At 41.5% G+C, this 21,464-nt stretch overlaps 1 protein-coding gene across 1 annotated transcript in view; it reads right to left on the bottom strand.

Annotated features, from left to right (window-relative positions):
• Positions 1-3,436: 3,436 nt before the first annotated feature.
• The window catches only part of cacna1db (calcium channel, voltage-dependent, L type, alpha 1D subunit, b), a gene marked incomplete at its 3' end in the record, with an annotated part of 73,089 nt that continues 55,061 nt past the window's right edge, over positions 3,437-21,464 (bottom strand). The window contains exons 34-51 of the mRNA XM_083975718.1: positions 20,847-20,888; positions 19,921-20,049; positions 18,492-18,557; positions 18,262-18,353; positions 17,517-17,676; positions 17,289-17,416; positions 16,991-17,087; positions 16,805-16,907; positions 16,163-16,264; positions 12,729-12,865; positions 9,686-9,802; positions 9,148-9,599; positions 7,991-8,131; positions 5,963-6,126; positions 5,452-5,564; positions 5,216-5,350; positions 4,808-4,993; positions 3,437-3,742 (exon numbers count right to left, since the gene is read on the bottom strand). Coding sequence (XP_083831844.1) covers positions 3,437-3,742; positions 4,808-4,993; positions 5,216-5,350; positions 5,452-5,564; positions 5,963-6,126; positions 7,991-8,131; positions 9,148-9,599; positions 9,686-9,802; positions 12,729-12,865; positions 16,163-16,264; positions 16,805-16,907; positions 16,991-17,087; positions 17,289-17,416; positions 17,517-17,676; positions 18,262-18,353; positions 18,492-18,557; positions 19,921-20,049; positions 20,847-20,888 — 2,670 coding nt within the window. The remainder of the gene's footprint in view (positions 3,743-4,807; positions 4,994-5,215; positions 5,351-5,451; positions 5,565-5,962; positions 6,127-7,990; positions 8,132-9,147; positions 9,600-9,685; positions 9,803-12,728; positions 12,866-16,162; positions 16,265-16,804; positions 16,908-16,990; positions 17,088-17,288; positions 17,417-17,516; positions 17,677-18,261; positions 18,354-18,491; positions 18,558-19,920; positions 20,050-20,846; positions 20,889-21,464) is intronic.

Genomic DNA, 21,464 nt, shown 5'->3' on the forward strand with positions numbered 1-21,464 from the left:
CGTCTTCTAAGAAAAAATAACCAAGTCCAGTTGCGTTCGATTGAAATTTCCTTTGAGATAACTATGACCTGGATGAATGAGAATATTCACAGGCTAATAGTGGTTTTTCTTTTTCCAGAAATCAGCAGTCAAACACTGAGATTATTTTGTCTGTGAAGGATTTGAATGCCTCTGTTTCTCAAATAACCAAGAACTAACCATCATTTGGACAATGTGGAACATCCAGGAGCTATTTCAATCAAATCAATTCCCGCAAAAAATTGATAGCGGTTCACATTTAGTCCTACTTTAGAAAATATTTGTCTTTCATTTTGTGCAAATGGAGCCATGGCCACAGTTTCCCTGACACGTTAACCAATACACCTGGATAGCTACTGAGGTAATAATATTTATTAAAGGTCTTAATCAAACACAGTTATTTACATGCAGTTAGAAAATGCATAAATTATATTTATCAGCTATTGGCCTTTAAAGTCTGTGTATATGAATCTTCTGGAGAGAGGAGAGGAGTGGGCTATACAGACAAACTTGTCTTGTTTTTACATATGAACAGTTTTCCAGGTAATAGCTCATTGTGTTTCATCACAACACCCAACAGCAAACTTACATCAATCATGTTCCAGCTACACACCTTGGAAAAGCCGAAAAATGGAAAAGAAATTACTCAGAAAAAAAATATATTATTGTGCATGTCATTGTAAGCAATGATCTCTTGGTTTGGTTGTATATCTGAAGGAGCCCTTTGTTGCACAAATTGAGTGTTGCCCTCACAACAGTATTTAGACAGAGGAAAAAAACAGAGAGGCGTGATGACCCTGCTGTGACCCAGTGTTGTTTCTGAAAGGTTGACCTGAAGACATGTTACAGTTGGCAGTGGTAGATAAACACTGGTTAGTGGTGGAGCTGATGTGCAGAACAGCAGGTGAGACATGTTGCTTCTCCCCAGTATCCTGTCTTCAGACAAGCAGCTGTTTTAGACATGAACAAAAAGAAATCCTACAAATAAAAGGCGGCAGCCGACAAATTGTCACTCCCAAGAACACTCTGTACATCCATCCCTCCATCCATCCTCCACTGGTTGAAGTTGAAGACACTGCAGCTTCTTACAGCAGATCAGGACCTGTGTGTTGTGATCTGACCATGAAACAAGTTATCAGGTGCCACAGAGAACAAACACACTGGATGTAATCTGAGATTCAAGGGAATAGACAAACAAAAGCCAAACATGACTATGAAGCATGTGCTCTTTTAACACAACACACACAGTCGTAAGTCTCACATGATGCAGCATTAAAATGTATAGAACTTCCTGTGGCCTGAATCTGGTGTAAGAAATGAATCATTGCATATTCTGAGAGTTTGGAACCAGCTCTCCACACTTTACACGGAGTTAATGATGACAATTTCTTTTGTTTTCATAATAAAGCAGTAAAATGGAATAGTTTGTTAATTCACAACTACAGTAGGTGTGTGCTCTGTTGGTACAGAGGGGAAAAGACCTACAGATGTTTCTGTGTACCATATCAGCACTCACATGAAACAGAAGGATATGTCTGAGGACATGACTGACTCTTTTTCATTGATATGTGATTTCCCCTGAACCAAGCAGTGTTGAAACGCTGAAACCCTGATCTCAGAGCAGCTCCCAGATTCACCAGCTGACACAACTATGGATTGGCGTGCTCAGCACTCTGTGTTAAGATCAACTGACAAAAAAAATAAAATTATATATAGCTCTGGAAAAAATAAAGAGACCACTCCAAAATGTTCTTAATAGATCAGCTTCTCTACATGTATGGCAGCCATCGATTCCAGTGTCTATTGAACTCCAACACAAGCACCTCACTCTACTTAGCTGGTCACCTGAACCAAATCATATTTAAAGGGACAACGAGGAGTTTCTATTCGGTTATAAAAAAGTCTCACGTTAATGTGGATGAATCTCCGCTACCCACACTTGTTAATGGGCCCATTTTCGATAAATATATAGTTTTGTCTCTATCGTTATTTTGTTATTATTAGTGGTGGCGGAGATGCTGGTCGAGCCGACCAGCGTTTTTTACTTTCGGTTTCGCAACGAGTCATGAGAATAACGCAGCTGAATCGCCGTTTATGGTCGGAACTACTACGGTATGTGAACCTCTTTGAACCTCTGACTTTAATTCTTGATGAATGAAAACATGAGTCCGTCTTGCGCCGGTCAAAAGAATTTTACGGTGCGCGCGGAGGCTCATAAATGTAGTGTGAAAACGCTTCGCTTTTCCAAAACTCCTCGTTGTCCCTTTAATGAGGAAGAAAGATTATAAAAAAAAACGCTGCTGTGATTAAAAATTGGGATTATTCCACCAGTTTTGATTGCTAAACTCTTCCTAAGTTGAAAAAGTAGTGTTGTGTTGTTTCAAAATGAATATGAACTTGTTTTCTTTGCATTATACAAGGTCTGAAAACACCAGAATTTTTTTTTGTTATTTTGACCTGTTGCCATTTTCTGCAAATAAATGCTCTAAATGACAATATTTTTATTTCCAATTTGGGAGAAATTTTGTCAGTAGGTTACAGAATGAAACAAAAAAGTGTTCATTTTACTCAAACACATGCCTATGAATAGTAAAATCAGAGGAACTGATCATTTTGAAGTGGTCTCTTAATTTTCTCCAGAGATACTATATTGTGTTGTGTTTTTTTGTCTTATCTGAGACATGGAGACCAAAATGTAATTTAAATTGTCATCATTATGACCATAGAAGATTAAAATCAAGCATAGTATATACATGTGAGGAAACAGGGACTCTGACATTTGGAGCAGGACAAGTGCAGCTTTGCAAAGCCAGCTCACACATTTCCTCATCAATGCACCACTCACTGGACTGTTCATGGCGTTTGTATCTGATGTACATAAATCATGTTCAATGTTATTTTGGGGCATTTTATGCCTTTATCAGACAGGACAGTGAAGAGAGAGGAGAGAGACTGGGGCAATGACATGCAGTAAAGATTGTCTCAGCAATTAACCTGACCCTCTTGTTAAAATCCAGTGTTTTAAGACCAAAGACATAAAAATTATAAATATATAGTACATAAGTTGCGCAGAGCATGCTGCAGCACTCTAAGCTGCTGCACTCTGTGGAGCTTCACAAGCTTTGCACTGGCTTTGCAAGGCTGCCGAATTCATCTGCTGCACCAAGTCACTGTTAGTAATCAGAAACATGAAAAACGACTTAAAAAGGAGCGTCATGAATCTCAGCTCTTCCATTAACCCCGTCATCTCATTTCCCATTTTCCACTCCACAGAAAGAGAAAACAAGGCACTTTGTTCTCATGTCTCTTGGTGTTTTGCGTCTTGTGTCTACTGCAGGTTGCACTTGAACACTGTGGAATTCAAGTGAAAAAACCCTAGAGTCTATGTGACCTATAAATAATCCAGTGTGAGCCGCTGCTATAAGGATGTGATGCATATCATCTCATCTGTTAAGTCCTCCTCGCATTTTAGAGCCGTGTACGGCTCCTCGTCGCTGTAGTCATGGATACTGCGTTCCTTCAAATGAGCAGTGGTGTGTGGGTCCGGGCTGATGTTCCCTGTCCCACCATTGTCTCCATTACCCATACTGCCGTTCAAGAGGTTACTGGCAGCGCTCTCCATCTCATCGATAGTCATCTCACAGGCGTCTGCAATCTCATGTTTGGTTGCTGACACGAACTTGGGATCTCTGGCATATTTCCCCAGACCCTCGGAGATCAACACCTGGAAACCACAAGAGAGAAAATCACACCTAAAAAGAATTGGCAGAGTAGGGGTTCATCAGTGACTCACATCAGACAATCACTGTAACAGGGATATCTGTGGCTTTCTGAACTGTCTGTGCTAGTAGGTGTGGCTGTTTGCTGAGTCATGCTCACAGGTGATGCTCAAACTGGCAGTAAGGACATATAATTATTATTTTATCGTCCAAAGTGACACATAAAATCCAAGCCACATAAAAACCAGACTAGTAAAAACAAAGTCACATGGCAGGGCTGTATGGTCAGATGTTATTTAGATGATTTTTCAAGCTTTTGCCTTTATTACAGCCCCAGTGACACAGGGAGATGGACGTTCTGGAGAGAGACAGTAGATAGCATGCAGCAGAGCACCAAAGAGACTCAGACCAAAGACTAAACCCTCAGTACATACATACACCTCCAGGTCAACTCCTACGTGTCAGCCACATTTCCTTTTTTGTTTCTCACAGCCCACAGGACGTAGCAGCCTGTTTGGTATCGACCTCGATCAGAGCCTCATTACCATGACGTTGCTCTCTCTGCTCAGTGCATCTGTATCTCGTGTCACTCTTATCTGCAGTTCCTGAGTACATACTAGGAAACCAGTCAGTCAGATCAGTTATTTTAGGGCTGAAGCCGCTGTTGTGCATTTAAAACTAAACTGTGATTTGTGTAATTGTATGTGTTTGTTTCAGGGGTTGTGTTATCCCAATGTCCTTTGCTTGTCTACTGCAAAACAAATTGCCCCCCTGGGGGACAAAATGAATAAAAGTTGAGTTGAGTTGAAAATCACATCTCAACCTTTAGCTCCACGTTCGACCTGACACCAGAGCCGCAGGGCTGCACGTCTGCTTGGGTTTGGTAACTCTTCATTTGGAGATTGTAATGAAAATCTGAGTGCTGTGGCTGTGCTGGTTGTAACTCTGCTGCTGCTGCTCCACTGACTCCCTGGCCCATGCTCCATCCCAGGTTACTTTCTGCAGAATCCCCCCAACGACCAAACAAATGCACTCAGGTGAAAACATAACCCTCCCCCCCCCCTACTCACAGCCTCCACCAGACTGTTGGCGCTGCCTCTCTTCTGCAGGAAATGCGTGCAGCTCTCAGCCGGTAACTGAAGATGCGATGGCGAGTGGCTGCGGCTGGGAGGGCCGTCCTGACCGTCTGTGTACCACCGGCTCCTCTTCATTGCTCCTGGTAGGCTGCCCACACTGCCAGAACTGTGCCAGTCCACCTGAGAACACACCCGAACATGACACCTTTATATTATGTTGACAATAGGAATTAGTTACAAACACTTGTACTGCCCTCCTCACTCTTTCTTTACACTGCTTGGTAACAAAATGATCATTTCTGACTAAGTTTTCCAACAGACAGTTTTGTCCAGTTCCAAGCAACACACGTAGTTCTGTCTAAGTCCATTGATGGCAGCGCAAGACAAACAGTGATTTAGGACCTGTATGAGTGGAGTGTAGCAGGGGGAATAGTTCAGACTGATGGGTGAAGCGGGAGGCGTGGCCCAGGAGTGCAGCGACCTCGTTGGAGACAGACGGTGGAGCCTGCTGGCATCGAGACCAGCCACGGCCATTATCTGTCACAATGTGGCGCACAGAGCAGAGATGTGACAGATTATTTACAACTGCATTCTGGCAGCACTTCGTTGTAATATTCATAAAGACAAGATAAAGGCACCTGTTGCTGGACCAGGTGCAGCGGAAGAGCTGTGCAGGATGGAGAGGGAGGAGCGTCGTCCTGACTACTTCTTCTGCGAAGACACTCAAAATTAAATGTCGGTCTGTTGGAGGCTGAGAGAAAATATAAGAACAAAAAATGTTCAAACCTATGGATATGTAAAATATGTATAGATTTTGATGAAAATACATATAAATAATCATGTTTAAATCAATTATAAAATCTTTATGTTTAACAGTATGTAAATCATTTGTCAAGAATGAGGTGCTATTGAAATAAAGGGTTATTATTGTTATTATCATTATTCTATTGTGCAGTTACAGTGAAATGGCTGTAAATAATAATAATAACAATGAAATGACACAGTTTGTTGATATTGTGCATTAAAACCTTCTTATTAAAAAGTTCTGACTTGTAAAATGATTTCATCTGAATAACTTGCCATCAACTCACATGAACTCTATCACTTCAAGGTGACTCAAAACAATTCTGCTGCACTGTGGTATCTCACCTTGAGGGGAGGGTAAAAACCATCTCCTTGGTGACCGCCTGCTGTCACTGTTGTGGCGGATCAGCATTTGATCATCATCGTAGTCTCTATCAGGCTGGTGGTTGACCCTGGAGGCTTCAAGGTCAAAGTCTTCATCTGCATCACACGGACTCTTGTTGCTCAACCTGCAAAACAAAAGGAGAAAGCTCTGAGATGTTTAAGAACCAAATTCACAAAGCGTTGAGGAGGACCGTCTCACATGACTGAAACTGAATGGAACCAGAATTGACTAGAATAAAGGACTTTATCAGGAGATAAGGTAGCCGGTAGTTCCGGCTATGCATTTGCCTCCAAAACAACTCTGTCTCTGATTATTTCATAGCGTGCTGAATGTGCAGGTCACAACTTGTCCACAAACCTACTCCTATGACTATAGGGATAATGGCAATAGGCGAATTTGCCAAAATGTTGAACTATACTTTTTAATAGAATGGCTGAGGCAGTGGATTCATAACATCTCAGAAACCTGAAGAACATGAGCAAGAATATGACTGCTAGGCAACAAAGGCATTTTGAGGAGAGAGGTTATCTGAGGATGGTTTAAAGCTGGGTCTGGCCTACCAGTTATAAATTGGGTGAAGAACCTGATACCTCTAAGATTTGCTTCGATGATACATGCTCTAACAGGTGGGGGAAAAGTCATGGTGACAAGATGGGGAGACGATATTATATTGGTTGTGTTAAAAAATTCTCCAAACTGAAGAAAGGTTTGAGGATGACATACTGCAGGTGATATAGTTCTGGTTCAAACATTGAAATAGAATGATGCATTGGCTGAAGTGGAGATGGCCTTTAAGGGAGAGAAGTAGGCGTTTGGTGCAGATTAGAGCAACAAAGGAACCTATATATCACAAAACTGAATTTTTGAAATTGCTAGCATCCCATCCCTGATGGCTCCAGCTGATGTGCACAGCAGGGGCTTATGGCGCCGAGAGTGCAAGGAGCTCAAACACTGCAGCCCCAACACCTGCAAGCTGTTCTGGTTGGAGGACAGAGGAAGCAGAAGGTACTGGTATCCAGGTACCATGAGCCCCAACTGCACTGAAATAACTCTGACATCCTGGTGTCAGGTTCTTCCAGCATTGCTGGCTGTTGGAGAGGATGTAGATGAGTAGCAGTTTGCTGTGGTAATCCAGGTGGTGCTGGTTTTTTCATCTGAAGTCAGTGACTGCACAGGCTGATGATGGGAGCAGGCTGCTGTAGCCCTGGCGATGTTTGATCTGACTGAAAACCAAAGGACTGATTGTGGGCAGGGTTTAGACCAGTGTTTTTCAACCTTGGGGTCGGGACCCCACGTGGGGTCACCTGGAATTCAAATGGAGTCGCCAGAAATGTCTAGTAATTGAATAAAAAAATTACTGATAATTTTTTTTTTAACTAATTACTATTCTTTTTTAAATTATGATTAAAAACACCACATGCAATCTCAAACAACTGTATTCTATACTTTCACTTTCTTGAATATAAATGGAGTTCAAATTAAATGCAGCATATAAAAATATCTGAGCTGGTGCATCTTGATTGACGGGGGCTCCAGAAATTTGTTGATGTCAAAATTGGGTCACGAGCCAAAAAAGGTTGGGAACCGCTGGTTTAGACCATTCAGGGCCAGCTGGAGTCTACGTGGCCTTTTGACCACAGACGATGGATCTCGGGCACAGAGGCAGGGATGTTGGATCAGCATGGGCTGATGGGAAGTGACATGGAACCTTTGACCTTTTGAACAGAGAGATAAAATTTGTGCTCTGGATCATGTGAACAAAGGGATAACGTCATGCTACACGTGTTAAGAAGATAGCATTCTCATCTCTGCTGCAGAATACCAGAGCAAAAGAAGAGTTAAATTGGTATTTATGGGGTTGCTGGAGAGGTGTGGTCGAGGTGCAGCAGAAGATGAGCTTCAATTAACACTGTGACTCTTTGATGATGAATTTGAAGACTGAAAAAATGATAGAAACATGTCCGGATCAGCTGCTGCTGCCGCCGTACCTGTCCTTTGTAAGAATGATGTCATCTTCATGAGATTCGTCTCTGCTGTAGTACTCTCCTGAGCCCCGCTCGTCCCCCATACGCCCCCCGCCCGTTGGCTCGTCCTGACTGATGGTCTTCCTCACAGCACCAGTCTCTGACCTGTTTTCACAACGTCAGGAAACAAGGTTTGACACTGATCAGTGCAAATTAGATAAGTGGTAATACATTCATAATTTATGACGTCTAGAATATATCTTATAATTAGATGTCCTTCTTTTGCTGGTGGAAATCTTGGTGTCCAGTGTTGTGAAGCACTGAATTCACTTAAACACAGAGTTGTGTTTGACCACAGTGTTTCTTTGGTCACTTTACTGACACATCATTCCCATCTTCCTGCCATTTAAAACAGCAGATTGCGATTATCGAGTGGTAACATGCACACACCTCATGAAGGCCTCGTAGTAGCATGTCCTGTTCCGAGGAGAAGGACGGGTTAATCCACACAGGACAGGGTTGTTTGGAACAGGAGGCAGCCAAAAGACAAAGACAAAAGCACACAAATTAAAATGCTGAACTAAGACAGGAAAGGCAGAGCCAGTGGCCTGGGGTAGCCTACACATATTCAGCAGAAAGTTGTCCCAACGAAAACTGTTAACAAAGTCTCCCAATGATTAAGAGTAAAAGGGGCATTGCTCTTTTTTCCATATATTTTCTGTCCACTCTCATATTCTATCTGCTCTTTATCAGGGTGGTGAAGCAAATTTCAGATGCTGAGAGTTCAAAACACAGCAAATAAAGCAGAAACTATGTGACTAGATATCACAATATCGAAGGAGTTAATTGTGTTTTCTTTTAATTTGGGTGTACTTTAAAATTATAGCTCTGCCATTTTAATAAAATAAACATGTTACATGATGGAGTGAAGAAAAAAACACACACATTGAATTTAATTTGACAGGCTTAGTACTGTGGAGATGTTACAGTGATGTCCCAAAGTCTTCTCAATACTGTTCTACGTTTCATCTAGTCTCAAATATCTCAGTCAACTGTTCTCTCTCATGCTATATATATATATACAGTATATAATTGCTCCTGTAACAACTCAGCCCCATGCTATGTACATACATAATAACTGCAATAACAGGAAACTGTTTGTGCAAAGGTGACCCATTGACCTTATGGAGTGTGACTTCCATGGCTTGTCGTATGCTCCTTTGCTGTGAGCAGTTACTGATCCAGCCTTGGCCGAGGACGGTCGATCTCGCCTTAACAGACACTTCTGCTGCCTCCCACTGGTCATGGAGAGAAGCGAGGGCACGTTGGCATTGTTGAGGTTAGCATTGCAGGGTATTGGGGATTGATGGCAGATGGAATTACAGTGAGGGTAATTGTACGGATGAGGGGAGTGATAATGATGATTGTACTGGATGGGTGAGGAGTTCATCTCTAGCTCTCCTTCCCTGTCATTGCCGCCGGCTCTCCCGCCAGTTTGGGCGGGGTCAGTTGAGGAGCTGCAGGAGAAGGGGAGGATCTGCAGCGGGCGTTGGGTGGCGGTGGTCGGGTGGGAGTGGCCTTGCTGATTGCCACTGACATGGTTGACATGGTTGCCAAACAAACCACCGTTACGCTGTAAAGAGACAACCGTCAGGACAAATGCATAGGTACAAGCCAGTCCAAACATTATTCAGAGTGTTTTTTTGATAAGACGTTCACCCTGTAGATTTCTTCCTCTTCGTCCTCATTTGCATCTACCATCCCCTCCTCCTGCAGGTCGCATGATATGGCTCGACGGATCTCTGGTCCAATGTCATGCAGCGTGCGCAGACCAGCCTGCAGAGAGCGAGAGCAGTGATGAGACCAACCCTCGTAGCTGTCATATACGTATCTATCTGCATCTGCTTAAGAGGAAACTGAGTAATCGTGTCGGTAAATGTTGATGTGTTTTTCTCTCTTTTTTCCATCAGTGACTCAGTGATTCATCAACTCTATAACAGAGTCGTTCAGTACTGCAACACCAGACTTCATGACATTCAGGCCCTTTCCGCCCCCTAAAGACTCATGAACCCTCACTGACTTACCTGATGTCAGCTGTCAGTGACTGAGTGTGACAGTCTGTAAGGGCTTCACATGCTATAAATAGGAATGGGACACTCCTAGTGGTCTGACAGCGTCCCCTGTATTTGATGTCACAATGCTATGAACTGTGGGTAATATCCTTACGCCAAGTCAGCATCGATGCTAGGGTTAGGGTTTTTTTTTTGTGTTTTTGTCCTTCCTTTTGATTTGTTTTGCATGGATAAAATGATTACATATGTTTGTCTACACAATTATTAATTTGTAATTACAATTTTGTTTTTTTTGTTTAAAGGGACTACGAGGAGTTTTGGAAAGCGAGGTGTTTTCACACTACATTTCCCATGAGCCTCTACGCACACAGTGAAATTCTTGGACAGCGCAAGACGGATGAAAGCGAAAGCATTTACCAAGAATGTTTTCATTGATCAAGAATGAAAGTCGGAGGTTTGAAGACGATCAGATATCGTCGTAGTTCCGACCATAAACAATGCCAACTAGTGATCCGGCGGCGTTATCTCCATGACGCAGTAGGAAATGCTGGGCGAGCCGACCACTAAATAATAATATCAAAATAACTACAAAACGATAAAGACAAAACAATATATTTATCGAAAAATTGACATATTAACAAGTGGGTAACGTAGATTCATCCACATTAATATGAGACTTTTTTATAACCAAATACAAACTCCTCGGGGTCTCTTTAAAGAATTTTTTTTAAAAGTCAGCATCGAGGCTGACTTATAGTAAAGGGGCATAAAGGGCTCACTCACTGACTCACTGACTCACTGACTTGATAATGGGACAGCCCTCACACACTTGACGTGGCGGCGCCTCTATGTCAGTGAATCTGTAGGGGGCCGGATTGGAATTCAGCCTCAAGGCGTGGGGTCGACTTCCAATAACTTCCTCTACGGCTGTGACACATCATCGAGCAAAGGCTGAGACAACCTGCCAGGAGAAGCAGCAGTATGTAAACCATGACTTGTGGGTAGGTGCTTTAATGGTTTTCATGTATTCATTTTGGGGCAGTTTAGACAATGTGTGCTTGATTTACAGCAACTTGATGTTTCTTTTCTCTGAAAAGTTATTTTATCAGGTGCTTTTTATGCCTTTATTTGATCGGACAGTGAAGAGAGACAGAAAAGCAGGGAGAGAGACTCGGGGAATGGCATGATCGTCAAACCAGCGATCACTGCTTTGGGGTATGCCAACTTGATGTGTCATGGTGAAAGATGTTCTGCGTTGTGGTGGACACATGCTCCACACCACTACCTGCTATTTCTGAAACACAAACTGTCATAGTTTACAGTTTGACGTGCTTCACCCAGCAGATTGACCACAGCCGGCCCCGGTCATCATCAAATACTGTTGGAGAGCTCAATGATGCTCTGTACTGCACACGGTGAGTGTTTCTTGTTGGTGTTGATGATATCTCACCGTGAGAATGGAAGTTATTGTAAGTTGACACACAAGTCTGACCAAATTTTATCACAACACAAGTACCACAATGACTGGAGCTGAACCGTCAGCCCAACAGGATGTATGACATTTTGAATTTAAAGGTACAGTATGTAAGAAATCTAAAGCAACTGGCCGTAAAATCCTCCTAATATGTCACAGAGACTCAGGAATAATGTTCATATAACATGATGAACTCACCAACAACAATGGTACAGCCAGAGTATTCGCATTATAAATCTTTTTTTGCAGACTGCAAATCATGTTTATGTTTTGAATTTACATGTTTACATGTTGCGCCACCTAGCCCTCTCTCCCAGTCACGGCGGCATCAGTGGCGTTTCAGCCTCAGTCTGCTTCCACCGAGCTGCCGCTACGACTGGGAGAAAAAATGAGATCGCTGTGTTTTGAATTTGACTGCAGTAACCGTTTTTGGCCACATTCTTACATATTATACCTTTAAGTCCCCCTAAAGAGGCATTTAAATAAAAAAAAAAAAAAAGCTCTGCTATGACTATTTTTTGATTAAAATTGCTTTCCCACAAAAAAGTTGTTTAAAAAAACTCTCAAAGAGGCAAAAAACACATCTACTATTTCTCCCTCATTGAAAAATCCAGTTTCTATGAATATTCATGAGAATACAAATGCGTCATGGCCCACCACCACTGGGTTGCTCAGTGACGGCGCTTAAATAGAAAATAATCAATTAATCTAGCTGTATAAGGAAAAAAAGAAATCAATGGGATTGGCTGCTCGAGGGCGTATTAAACCTGACTGGGTGCTGAAAAACTGAATCCAACTTTTTCAGACTCTTCAAATCTCAGACTTTTCAAATCTAAAATGCTCAGTTATGGTGTGTATTAGCGACTTCGCTGCTGAAATGTCTTGTAGCAGAACCCAAACACTACATTGACATGTTAATAATTTCAAAAAGTAAATTTTGGGTTTAGGGGGACTTTAATATTGTACACATATTTGCCATTTCAAGGGGTCTCTAGAACAACAACAACAACATAGAAACAGTTCCTGCTCAGTGCTGCTTGCCGTTTTAATTTCATTTTTCACTTTTGCAAATTTGCACAGATCTAATATGAGGCCTAAGTTTAAGCAGCACAGATGATGATGATGATGATGATGATTATTATTATTATGAGTTACTGACAGGTCCAATGCACCGGTGCAGTGAATCTATTGAACTGATGCACTGTTCTTAACTTACTTGTAGAGCCATGGTGGTGTTCAGCCTCTCCCATGAACGCCTTCCCACAAGCCCTTGCTCTTTGCGCCTCTTGAACTTCCTGAAGTAGTCCTGTATCAGGAAGGTGGCATAGAACTTCCCCACTGTTACCTCGTCGTCTGAGTGAACAGACCAGACACAACAAAGCCTCCCATATCAATACCAGCTCTGGACCTGAACATCACAATAACACTATCCTCTTCGCTACGATTACACATTAATAATCTCTCTATGGAGAGACCTCACCCACTTCTATCACACTACACAAACACATCTATGACGTGTATCACCATAGAAGAGGACAACATCTTAAGACTGAACAAAGCACTCCTGTATAATCATCTGTGACCATTGTTGTGTTATGTTATGTTAATTAGCCAAGTGTCAATCCTCACTGCATCAGCAGTACACACAGTGCTGGAAATACAATGTCAAGTGATCACAACAGCAGTGAACACACTACGGACTTCTACACTAAGCCGACTTCTTATCTGGAAAGAGAACAGTGTGTGTTATGGGTCAGGTCCTGAGATAATGCTGTGTCGACAGGATGGCTGACTGCTTTTTCCGGGTACAGTTTAAATATCTTAATGCATGGAGGATGAGCAGACCGCTGGGTGCACTTTCAAACATCTGCAAGAATCTTGTACACTCAGCTTCAGATGACATTTCAACACACACACACGACACAGGTAAACGAAAACCGGCAGTAGATCATATCTATGTCTGCAACTTCCATTTTAGTAATCTCTCAAACACATGTGGTTGTGAAACATCCCTCCTAAACCCAACAACACAGGAAGACGAGACAAAAACACACACACAGATAAGTGCTTCAACTCCACCGTGACCTAAATGTTCCAATGACTGATTGGTTGGTACATAACGTACAGTATTATAACTGCAGTGAACACTCCCAATCTCATTACATCTAACCAGTTCCTACCACACAGTCCTGCCATATCACTCTATATTTAGGTATCTATATGCATCCCAGAGAAACAGCGATACCTGTTGCAACGAGCACATGCAAGGAAGCAGCAAAGTAAACGGCGACTGGAAGCTACATTTAGCCATAAAGGAAGCTGTAGCCACACACACTATTTGCCATGCAGGGAGGCCCATGGAGCGAGGGTCTGATTCACTCAGATGTAGTGGTTTTTCGGGGAAAGCGACTTAACCAGAAAAAATGGAGGCTGAATCGCATGGTGTGTATGAGTTGTGTTTTGTTGCCACCTTTCTCTGACCCACTGCAGCTGGGGAGGATCAGGTAAAAGTGGCAAATGCTTAAAGATGGAGGTTGTCGTTTCTTAACTGACTCAAAGAGCGATTAGCTTGATCCATCTTCAGAAACAGATTTCTCTACATCATGTGAGACAGCCAGAGAGAAACTATGAAAGGCTCTGTACAGAAAGGAAACATGCAGGAGGAAGCTCTGTCTTTAATCCTTTTTTTTTTATATGAATGTATAGGCCTATTTGTTTATCAAATAAATGATACTTATAGATTCAAACTCTTCTTGTTTTTTGTTTTGAAGTGATCATGGTCATTTTGGGTAACACTTTACTTGTCATTAACATATCATGAAGGATAAACTGACTGTCATGACAAAATTATGACAATGATGTAATGAGGAAATTCTTTGACCTTTCCAAAATAGGTGCATATTTCGTTAATGTCAAGTTGTCATGACAAAGACATTTTTTGGTAATGTCACTTTGATTAATGTCAGGTTGTCATAATAAGGACATCCCACACAAATTGAATGTCAAGTTGTCAAGACGAAGACAACTTCTGGTCATGTCACTTTGATTAATGTCAAGTTGACAACCCGAACAATGTCAACCTGTCATTACCGAATGACACTTAGTAGTAGTAGTAGTAGTATAATATTTATGACGATACCTTCAGATAAAGTGTTACCTCATTTTGATATATTCTCCCTGAAGCCAGCCACTTGAAAAAATATTTAGATTTGATGAAATCATTTTATTCTCTTTTAGGGTGACTAGGGTACTTAACATCAGTCCAGGGACAGTAGATGTAAAATAGCCTTTTGGCTAATTCTGGCATGTTTACATTTGTTAAAATGTTTTATCAATGTGCATTGTCGCTGATTACTAAACCTTTAAATAAATAAATAAATAAAATGCGTTCTCATAAGAATTCTGCATGTTCTTTTTCTGTGCAGGGCCTTAATGAGTTTTAAGCGGTGTCTGTAGGTTCATGCCACCAGACTAAAACAGAACTGCTCCAAAGAGCTCAGGACGGCAGAAAGAGAAGAGAAGAAGGCCAGCAGCTGACTAGGCACGGTGCTGAAAGCAGACAAAGCTGTGGAGGAGAGGGGGGGGGGGGCTTGGCAGTAAGGATAACAGAGAGAGAGAAAGAGAGAGAGAGAGAGAAATAGAGAGAGAGAGGGAGAGCATCTGATTTAGTTCTGACAAGCAGCACAGCTGAAGCATAGACTGTGGGTACATGCACTCAAAGACTCATCATGTGTCGATATGATGTAGGAAAGTCTGTAGTGGAGCTTCGATTGAGTTGTTGGTGAAATTATTTGTGAGAAAAGAGTTGGTTATGAACAGAGAAACACATATGTTAGCAGTTTCTGAATGTTTTCCTTCACGTTGTGTAAGTCAAAAGCTGAAGGCGGTGCAACTTCAGACCTGCAAACACTGATACCAGACAAACCTGTGGTATTATGACAGAAACAGCAGTTACAGTACATCGTTTCTGCCCGACAGTGATAAGAAGAGTTTCCGTGAACTGTGGTGAAAGGAAGTGCTCTCAGTCGATCATGTTCTCTTATCTCTCGCTGTGTGTCGGCTGTGCTCAGCAGGTGGGTGTTGCAGTTTGAGAAAAGCAAAAACAGGATGCTGGAAGTTTCTGCTGGATGTCTTTGTGAAGTGATTTGTTTTCCTCAGTCTAAATATTGTGTATTATCTTTTGTGTATTTGAGTTAGTTCTAAAAAAAAAAACAGTTGGCCCAAAGGTGTAGATTGCTCCCAAACACCACAGCTACATGCTTTTCATCTGAGCTTGAGACTATGAAAACAGTGAGAACACATCTGCCTCTGTGTAGAACGTGCTGTGACTCCCTGACATGCACAGTATAGAGTGGAAAAAGACAAATTCCATTCAAATGTATGTCTACTGACCACTGTTCCCCCTATTAAACCACATCAGCACTAACAAAGACATGTCTACAGTGTGACCTCACTCGCTTTCAATTAATGCGAACACAAACAAGGACTTGATGTAAGTGAATTACATAAAATAGAGACGTGATGTCCCTTCCCCTGTGCATGTAATTTTGTCTGGTTAACATTTGAGGTCAATATTATTCATTCTTTTGAAAATGCTAATGAGGCAGCTTGTATTCAGATTGATGGAAAGCTGCTGTAGGGACCACTGACCGCCTGCAGGGGGCACCACTTGGTCCAGCAGCTTCATGCTGGTCCTCTTCCAGATCTTCTTGATCACAGCTCGAAGCTCCTCATTGGCCTGCTCCAGGTTTCCTTAGAAATGAGTGTGATACTTTAGTTTAGTTACAGCAACCAGGATTCTATCTATCTATCTATCTATCTATCTATCTATCTATCTATCTATCTATCTATCTATCTATCTATCTATCTATCTATCTATCTATCTATCTATCTATCTATCTATCTATCTATCTGTGGGATCTGTTTGTTTCTCTGTATAATAACCTTAGGCCATGACCTCACATTATAAAGTGCTAAAGTGCATTATAATTTGGTGTTATACTAGAAAATCTGGTCCTATTTGTCTTCTGTGTATTCATGTCACTATCCTGACACTGTCCTCTCTCCATGTGCAGACTACAGTACAGTATAAGGCATCATTGCTTGTCTGCCCCTTTTCATGGCCTGTGGATTCATTGAGGATCATAAAACATAAAACATGACGATTCTCTGCCTGGAAATTCGAGTTTGCAGAACAGGACACTCTGACCCAACTCCTTACTTGTCATTCTCACAGGACTTACAAAAAGATTCAGTGTTTTTCATATAGTGCTCTTGTTGCTGCACACTCACCCTCAGTCTTAATCTTGAGAGCAGTTCGTACCAAAGCGAACAAAGTGGCATTAAACATGACGGTTCCATCGCTGTTCAGAGGCATGTTCATTGCCACCAGACGCTGAAAGACAATTTAAAATACACATTACTACAGCGTTAAATATGTAATGAGTACAACGACAACCATGCATTGTGGAAACACACCTTACAAGCCACCCTGTGAGGGCAGAGCTTCCCAAAGCCCAGAGGAGGCTGGATCCTCCTCAGCAGAGTCACCACATCAAGATGCTTTATTCTGCCCCTGGAAACAACACACACACACACTGAGCTATAACCATCATTATATAACAACTATACATCAACTTTACTGCAAAAGCGATAGAAAGTAAAAAGACAAACAGAACTTTATTCAATTTAATGGATGAGATACATCAAGCATCCCATCTGCACTGACACTGTTTCTAAGCCACAGCGTTGAGTACACAGAGAAATGATGACTCACTTGGCTTCGGGATCGTATTCGGACCAGATCCTTTTAAACTCATCCAGGTGATGCGGCCCCAGAATGGACCAATCACGCGTCAGATAGTCAAAGTTATCCATGATGACAGCTACGAACAGGTTGATGATCTGAAAGCAGCACGGGTAACGTTAAAAAATGTTTGCATTTTTCTGGATCGTATACAGGAATACGACAGCTGAGAGCTGTGTGATTAAAAGTGAAGATCACCAGGAAAGCACAGAGCATGTAGAAGCTGATGAAGTAGATGATGGCGAAACCACTGCCACAGGTTCTCTCCTCTCCGGGGTTGTAGTCGGACTCAGAGTCACACAGCTTCCCTGGTAGACAGGCCAGCATGATCTCCTGCCAGGCCTCACCTGTAGCACACCTAACACACAGAAACACTCATTACTAATGCAGCAGCAGAAGACATATGAAATAAGATGAAACAACACTTTAACCTTAATGATCACATGACATCCTCAAAGCGCCGTGCTGCCTTCAACTTCACTCAAATTTGAGGATTTGAAACTCTCTACCAGTTTTTTTTTTTTTTTTTTTTACATTGACAGACCATATACATATTGCAATATTACAAATAGTACAAAACATATTTATATATTTATGGGATGGGGTAGCGGGTGTTGCATTTCTTTCTCAAGTGGTCTCAAAGTGGTTGAATCAGCTGATACTACAGTATATGTGATGAATATATCAGAGATGTCTGACAGTGATCAGGCGAGTATATATTTTCAATTTTGATTTAATGATTTCTGTGTATTTACGGGCCCATTGTGTTAATAAAGTAGGTTAAAGTGAAAAAATAATAATTATCAGATCATATAGATGAAGTTGTGGTGAAAAAAAAAAGATACCAAGCATGGGCACGTTAAATATTTTCTTAAACAGGCAAAATCAAAAGTATTCAAAAACTGTCAAAAAAGGCTCAGACCCCTAAGGGTTAAGCTAATACCTGAAGAGCATCAGCACAGCTTGAGGAAAGGTTTGAAAGTTGTTGTTGCGATTGATTTGTGTTCCGTCCACCATGGCTATTTTCCCAAACACCTGAAAGCAGCCACAGAAAACGTAATGAGCCAACGATGGCTACAGAACTAGAAGGAAACAACCTAGAAGGCAAAACACTGGCAAAACATATCCTGCAGGCCATCTACTCTGGTTTACAAAGAAATGATGACATTTTACCTGCATGCCGATGACAGCATATATGAAGAACAACATGGCAATCAGCAGCGCAACATAGGGAAGAGCCTGAGTGGGAAAAAAACACAGTTAGTGGACTTGATCTTTCACCTTGTGCAAAGCTTCGTCGTAACATCATGGATATCTGCTCCTTTCTCATGGATCCTCCACAGTGTTTTCATTCATCACAGACATTTGATCAGTTTCATAAAGAATCGAAGCCATATTCACATTTCTCTTTGTATAAATGAAATATCTCATTGTCTGTGATGTGAATTGTCATACAAACTGATTCTGTCAGAAAGTAGCTGCTGGCTGGTTAGTTCATACCTTCTACTGATAACTTACCACACACTGTGTATGATTGTACATGATGAGACTCCAGACAGTGTCTAAAAGAGTTGTCTGGGCACAGTGAAATTATTAAACCTACTGCAACCAAGTTCACCCAGGGACTCATGTGTACGCCTATGTTCTTGCAGATGAGATTCAAACACATACATTCAAATGACACGATACTCTGTGCAATGTACTGTTTGCTGGTGCAATAGCTTTTTTGTATAAATCTGCATAGTTCATTTGTTGATTTTTCATTTTTTTAAAAATCTTAATTCATCTGCTGTGTCTTTCTACTGTTGTTTGTCTCTTTATATCTTTTTTAAAAGGATACTTCATCCAAAATCAATAATTCACCAATTTTCTACTCACCGTCATGCCAAGGAAGCGTTCGGAGAACTTTCAGAGTTATCAAAACGCTTTTGGAGACTAGCAGTATGGAGGTACTCGTATGTCCCAATGTAAAGCACTTTGGTTTACCCTGTGGTTTTTTAAATGTGCTATACAAATAAAGTTGATTGATTGATTGATTGATTGATTGATTGATTGATTTGGATGTTTCATAGTGTGTGTTTTGGACGATTCAAAAGTTAACTCTATCCACCGCCATTATATAAAAATCTGTTGCCAGCCGGAGCCCCCCTGGAACTCCAAAAGCGTTTTGATAACTCTGAAAGTTCTCCGAACCCTTCCTTGGCATGACAATGAGTAGAAAATTGGTGAATTATTGATTTTGGGTGAAGTATCCCTTTAATAGCACTGAATCAATTTCATTGTACAGTACTTGTGCAATGATCATCAAGATGTCTTCCTCAAACTGGATTTACATGTTTTCATTGTACACACTCACACCAAAGCAGGTACAACTTTTTTTAGTAGTATTACCTTTAAAGGGTTAAGAACCATACATGGTTCACTGACCTTGACTTACAGCAAGAAAAAAAAGAGGAAAAACTCCAATAACGGCCCTGAGTGCCCTATAAAGAGTTAAATTGTCTTTTTTCATGTTGTTCTCATGACTTATACTACCTCACCTCACATGCAAATTGTAATTTCAAAGGTACATTTATTGGCTGCTCGTCTGCTATGATCTCACCTGGAAGGACTTGATGAAGGTCCACAGCAGAGTCCTGATGCCCTCCCCCCTGCTCAGCAGTTTGACCAGCCTCATCACCCTGAACAGGCGAAAGAAGGTGATGGAAATACGAGCGCTGTCCTCCGTGTTCTGAGGTGGAGGAGTTGAGGCAGGATTACAAAACACAAGACAACCGAGAAACTTCTGAAAGCACTAACTCATCCATGCAGCCATACATGCACTCGTTCACTCCTCATGTGACATTGTCTCACAGGCAGTGCACAGGTGGTTAAGAGTTACTGTGATCAATATTCTCTCTGAATCCACCAACATGCATGTGGAGTGAGTGTCTTAAATACCATGCCATTAACAGAGCGACAGGACCCGACACATACGGTACATTGAACTCTGAATGGCTGATTAAAAACAAGGAAAGACGAACAAACCAGAAAGCAGTGAACAGTAACTGATTACACTTGATACAAACACCAAGATGATCATTTACTGTGTTGTTGTTATTGAACAAACACACAAGACCCAGAAAAGTCAACTTAACATGGATAAGTGTCTGACTTGGAGAAGCTCTGTTCTAATGAAGAAATGACCAGATGAACACCATACAGTGTTACTGTGGCCCTGTGTCATGCCATGCACACAGACAGGACAAAATGTCTGCTGTACAAAAGGTGGAGCCAAAATGCAACAGTCCAGGTGGATTCAAAACATTGAGTTGACTCACAAACCCTCACATTGAACTGAATAAGTGAAACCAGAATCTCTGGAAGAAGAAAGCATCTCAATGTTTCAGCAAGGGAGTGACAGAGAGCGACAACAACATAAAAAAAAACGACAACAACGAAAAAAAAAAACATGTTGCTGTAACTTCTGCATTAACACAGAGGGGGAGGGGGCTTCAAATGGAGGAGGAGGAGGGGGGTTCTTCTTACCCCTGGCTCCACTATCACCTTGACGACAGGGAGGGCTGCCGACTTGAAACCAAAAACCTAAGGTTAATCCAAGTTACACATCCAGCTGCACAGCACCAAACGGTTCAGTCTTCGTGACCTTTGACCTCTTACTAACATCACAAACAATAGCATCATCATCATCATCATCATCATCATCATCATCATCATCATCATCATCATCATCATCATCACCATCACGCATGAGCATGAAGCCTGTCATACAAAAGCTTTATCACATGTTCTCAGCACAAGATGCAAGTGAGCCATGGTGAAGGAAAAGTTGAATGACAAAGTGAAATGGATGACAATCTTAGTTTTGTCATAATTTCCCTGAATTCATCTCTTTATTTTACAATTTAAGACACTGTTTTCAACTGTTTTCTTTTATTTGCAAATTATCTAACCCTGAACTGAAATGAGCCGGTGTCTTGAGTCATCGTGACTAAATAAATAACTACAAATAAAGCGTTGGCAAGGCAACAATGTTTTGTTTTGTCAAACTCAGACTTCGCATTGCTGTGATAGTTACTAAGCTGATATGGTCAAATCATGATTCAACTGAATGAAAGTGAAACCAGTTAAGGCTCTACACTTGCT

This window comes from Trachurus trachurus, assembly GCF_905171665.1.
Source record: "Trachurus trachurus genome assembly, chromosome: 7".
Lineage (NCBI taxonomy): Eukaryota > Metazoa > Chordata > Actinopteri > Carangiformes > Carangidae > Trachurus > Trachurus trachurus.